At 42.8% G+C, this 5,415-nt stretch overlaps 1 protein-coding gene across 1 annotated transcript; it reads left to right on the top strand.

Moving 5' to 3' along the window:
• Positions 1-1,845: 1,845 nt before the first annotated feature.
• PHALS_07028 (uncharacterized protein) lies at positions 1,846-3,255 on the top strand (the record flags this gene model as incomplete). Its single annotated transcript, XM_024720425.1, has 1 exon — positions 1,846-3,255. The coding sequence occupies one exon, from the start codon at positions 1,846-1,848 to the stop codon at positions 3,253-3,255; it is 1,410 nt and encodes a 469-aa protein (XP_024585625.1).
• Between the last annotated feature and the right edge of the window lie 2,160 nt (positions 3,256-5,415).

Genomic DNA, 5,415 nt, shown 5'->3' with positions numbered 1-5,415 from the left:
AACCGAGAAGCACTTTGAGGACCGGAATTTATGATCGCCATTTTCTGTCTCATCCTGAGATCTGGACTATCAATCTCTGTTCATTTTCTGGACGGAAGCGTTCGCAACTTGGTGACCGCGCAAAAAGCACTTTTGTTTTTTGCCAGAGGTAAATTTATTACTCGTCAATGCTCTACAGCCGAGAAGTGTGTGGTACTAGCTCTTTCAACTTCCAGTCGACCCATGGCTCGTGGCATTCCATCCACATCATGTATAAAATGAGAGTGTATCTTGAATTCAGCGAGACAACGCTCTTCGTAGTAGTAGTCCGCAACGTTCGCCAGTCAGTTCAACACAGCCTCCAACTCTTTCACTAGATCTCCGTTACAAGACGCATATACACCATATTCATAATGTGCACCTCCAACGTCCGCCTTTGCGTGCTCCCGCTTGAAAATCACCCGTCGTACCATATTGCACGACGCTCGATATGGATTAGGACTTCTCATTGCTACACTACTCGGGCGGTTGACATCAACACCCAGCTACCTTGGCTGTGAGACCTATCTCTTCGCCTTTCATTACGGGGCGCTAAAGGTCACAGCCTCTATCAAGTACAATACAACCCAATTTTCCTCCAATATACCATCCTACAACGTTTCCCGGGGTGATTCGTCTACAAGGCCTGGGGAACAAAAAGCGTAACCTTTTCGTATTACCGAAGATGAAACATCTGCAGGGACTGCGGAGCTGCTCGGCGACCAATGGCTCTTTTTTTTAGCCTAGCTGAGGTCCATTGCTCTGGCGCGCTTGTAGAGCTTACTCCCTCCCGGCTCTTGCTGCACAAGAGTTTTGCAATAAATGCAGGGTCAACCGCTTTCTTGAATGAGGAAGGGTGGATGCGGAAGGTCTTGGTGTATGTCACTGCCGCCTGGCTTTAAATTAGAAGGATAATAAAGCAACGTGCAGTACCCATTTGTTTTGGCGTAACTTTTATGTCGCGATTCTAGTATCTTACATAATTTATCGATGCTGATAAATGAGAGTTGGTAGTAGTGTCGCTATAGTCAAAACTAGTCAAAAGGAATATACATGACACTTATGAGTCGACACCTACTTGATCATGCTGCAATTTTTTTTTAAATGGACCTTCTTGCCAGAGGTAGCAACTTTGCCGCTGTTTGTGATGTCCATATTGGACTTGTCGCCACGCCGGACGAGATTTATCAAATCTTTCATCTCATCCTTAGGACCGGCTCTAGACTTCAAGGTAGTCAGCTTACCATCATTAAGAAGTTACTTAGCCAAACGTTGGGACTACACCCGAACCGGCATACACTGTGTGATTGTTGCTTTTGATCTGCTTTGTGGTGTGCCTAAGTGACTTGTAAAATTTGAGAAACCACTTTCTTTCTATAATAGCTTTTTATTTATGAACTTGGTTAGATCGATAAGAAAAATTGCTGATGCAGCCTTTGAGATTTTGGCTGTCGAATATTTGGTAAACGACTTAGCTGGTGACTGTAGTGACCTCGAAACAGCCACACGCTAGTCTTAAACCAAAAGATTTGTTTGTATCGAATCAGCATGTACATACAAACACGAGAAAAAGTTTCATGCAAGAATAACCTGGTTTGAAGCCCCACATTTCATGGCGTGAGGTTTTGATCAAGTTTTGTAGACTTTGCTGTCAAATCTCACGACAAGAAATGAGAATTATCTGTTGATTTGCATACCCTACTCAAACCATGTGTCTGCTTGCGTGCCATGCGGACATTTACATATGGCATCGTGGGAAGCCTCTGCAAGGATGTGTACTATAAAATATTTCGCTTCTTCCACATACACCAAGCTATAACGACTAAGATGAAGCACATGAGATTGCTCAACTGCTTTATCTTGCTTTCAACTTTCGCGTTGCTCTCGTTTTACGACACTGAAGCGGTGGAAGTTCTCGCGTCGAATGCTGCGGGGGATGAAACTTATCAGAACTCGAGAAGACTGCTGTCAACAACTGCGACTCATGACCCCAACCTTCAAAAAGTAGCAACGGTTCTGGGAAGTGCGGAGAGTGCAGAGGGAAAACTGAAACCTATTGCGTCGCGGATATGGAATCGCATCAAGAACATAGAGTTGGGTCAGAAGATCAAGAAAATGAAGTTGAAGAAGAACCTTAAAGCTACTTGGCTATTTTTCATGTCGATTTTCACAGATTCTTCGCTCCTCAGATTGCTTCTGCCTAGTGTGTATTTGAAATACGCTGGCGACAAAAGCGCAGCTATCCAGTCTCTTTTTAAACAATATGATGTTGGAAGTGTGACATCGAACGTTTTTGCAAGCTCGCAATTCAAGAAGTGGTTTGCTGTTATAAGTAAAGCCTACAAGTCTGATCCTCAGAAAGGTTACGTGGAGATCCTGAAGGCTTTGATCACTAAGTTTGGCAGAATGGAAATATACATGTATTTGGCTGAGGCTTCAAACGTTCCAAGTATGCGAGAAATTGGCAAGGTGCTGGATGTTGCTCTGATCAAGGATTGGATAAGAATGGATGTACGATTCCTTTTGTCGAAGCAGGACTTCCAGGAGTGGTTCTTTTTCAGATCAAAGGAGGGTCGAGTAGCTGCGATTGAACTTCTGTTGCTTAAAATGAAGGAGAGTGGGAATGCAAATCGTCTCGACACTATGTTAGAATCAGCGAAAATAAAAGGCAGAGAAGATGATATGCTCATTGCCAGAATCGTCCGGTTGGTTCATTTGAAAAGTGCTGGACTGTCAGATGTAGAATTGTTTGAAAAGTCGGGCCTTGACAACCTTGAGTTAACGGTTTTGCTTACCACTGAAGAACTCTTCGACTGGTATGATCTCGTGAAGATGAAAGGAGGCGACCCTGTCAAGATTTTGCTTCCTAAGCTGTTACAAGAATCGTCTGAAGAAGATGTAGCCCTGCTTCTAGCAATTCTCGCCAAACTATACGACCACCCTCTTACAAAGACGACACTCAATGCGCTGCTCAGCATGTGGAAAGAAAGTAGCACCGTTAGTCAAGTCGCAAATCACCTTCACATCATCGACTTTCGTGCGAATCTTTTTGAAAGCGAGGAGATGTATGTATTTGACTCCTACATGCAATTATGCCACGGAGATGATCGATACAACTCGATGGATCAAGAACTGCGACGTCAATTTGGCGATGATTTCGATAAAATGCTAGTTGAAGGCGTAAAAAGCGGCAATGTGATTGCGAAGAATCTTTACGAGCATACCAAGAGTGTTTAGTAGTTAAATGTGTACTTATCACTCTTGCATTACGCTTGGAATTTCCTTCTTAGCGCATTGTACTAATTTATAAATATTAAAAAACACTTTTCAAAAAGATTAGTCGAAATTTCTTACTTGAGTCATTTTTGAGAGACTGTAGAATTTTTCTCAGTCTTTGTCTGCTATCTTAAGTGCATAATCGTCATGTTACAAGACACAATCAAAGCTGCTTTTAAGTGTGGGACAGAAGATGATAAATGGCATTTTCAAAATTTACTTACAAAAATACTTTACTGGTGCACAGTCCTGTTTGTGCACTTGCCTTTTGCGATGACTTGCAGACTTATTCTTTGACAGAATGTAAGAACTCTTTCCATAAACTGTGAACGTATTCAGTCAGATCGATGATCATTATTCGCAAAGTACTGTGACTAAATGCTTTTATCCTGCTCTAGTATCCCTTCTTATTAGGTCCGATGGGTGCCACTGGACAGCAGTGCGACCACAGATCATCCACGTGAAATGAGAAATCTTCTTATACGAACTAGCATAGCTTCAATGCTGCACAATTGGACAGGACTCTATATGGCATAAGGATTTAGGGGCAGCAGATCTCACTGACCCAGTTTAATGACTCAAAGTTGATGTCGAGCCCACTTGCGGCTTGCCCTCTAACATAAAGTATTGATGACCACGGCTTGGAACGAAGAATTGAAAAACCGTGACGATGAAGATTTTAAAAGACAGAGTGGTTGGTTTACGGACTTCGATGTTGTGCTGGACTATCCAGACCTAGTGCACTCTTTGTTGATAACTCGGGTGCTGGCGTTGGTAACGATATTCCTCCACTAAATCAGTCTGAACGACCTCCTCCAACGTTTGTGTCTTCTTGTGCATACTTTGAGCTCATCACTTCAATCACCGATGGTATAGTTATGTGATCATTATCGACAGTCTGAAAAAAAAAGTGTAGCTTCATGTTGATGTAAATTTATCATCAGTTTTTGGTTGTCTATTTCTCTTTACCAGCTCATTATGTACCAGTGTAACAACACAGCCACATGTCTGGTCTCCCTCGAAACTGTTTAAGGTTTCATACAGATACAGAAGAACACAGTAGTGTAGTACAGGCCATCATTACGGTCAGCTGCCGTCTGGCTGATTCATCCGATCCGTCTCAAATATGGATTTCAATGTTTAAATGAGATCTTCCAAGGCTTCTGCGCAAATCTGCAAGAAATAATACTGTACATTTGTACGAAATCTAAACTGCACTTCTGTGTGTTTTGTTACAATTTATGATCACCAAAGTACTGATTAAACATTGTAAGGAAAGGTCTATGGCTGATATCCATACGTCAAGCAATGCAGATAAGTTTATCGTTAAGCATAGCAAACGTATATATTAAGGATCAGTCAAATAGAATTCAACCTCAGTATGTCAGCAGAGCAAACTAAGTACCAAGTTCCTTGAATGTCTTTCGGTTCCGCCTCTGAGTGGAGCTACCAACTCGACCTTCGTGCGATGTATATACAAATTTCTGAGTAAAAGATTCGCTGTGTGAGGTACACGCAGTCCCGTTGCGCTTGGTGGCTTTCGTTGTCAACTTTACGATCGACTCGTAAAGGAAATGTATTTTTGTGACTACGGAACGTGAGATGTTTGAATGCATTTTTATTGGACCAACTGGATCAGCTTATTAAGCTGTTGGTCTTGAAGAAAAAAGGCAACTCGCGGCTACGCCTGGAGTCTACGGGAAAGCGCTAGTGGTGAGACACCTCATGAAGGTTCAATCAGTCGTCGGTAATTGCACAACGAGTAGATCAATGATGTTGAGCGTCCAATCCTTTGGAGGCAAGGACGGATCCAACTTCTTTCGGAAACTCGGAATGCTGCGATAGCCGTGCTCCAGGCGGAGCAACAGTGCATCGCACTTGGAGTCTTTAGGCTAGGAGGTATGAAATACCAGGCGTGCCCAACATTGGAATTTTGTATGTAACAGATATCGCAGGCCCTATGCTGCAGCGGGGTTGCCGTAGCTTTGCGCTATGAGGAAGCGTAAGTTAGGTCACCGATCTTTTGTTCTATACTCAGAACAAGTACGAGTCTAGCGGATCACAAGCCGCTTACTCCAAGAGTAATTACCGCCTTAACCCAAGGCTAATTAAAATTTTGGC

This window comes from Plasmopara halstedii (assembly GCF_900000015.1).
Source record: "Plasmopara halstedii genome assembly, contig: Scaffold_3060, whole genome shotgun sequence".
In the NCBI taxonomy this organism is placed as follows: domain Eukaryota; phylum Oomycota; class Peronosporomycetes; order Peronosporales; family Peronosporaceae; genus Plasmopara; species Plasmopara halstedii.
This window is presented reverse-complemented; position numbering and strand designations above follow the sequence as displayed.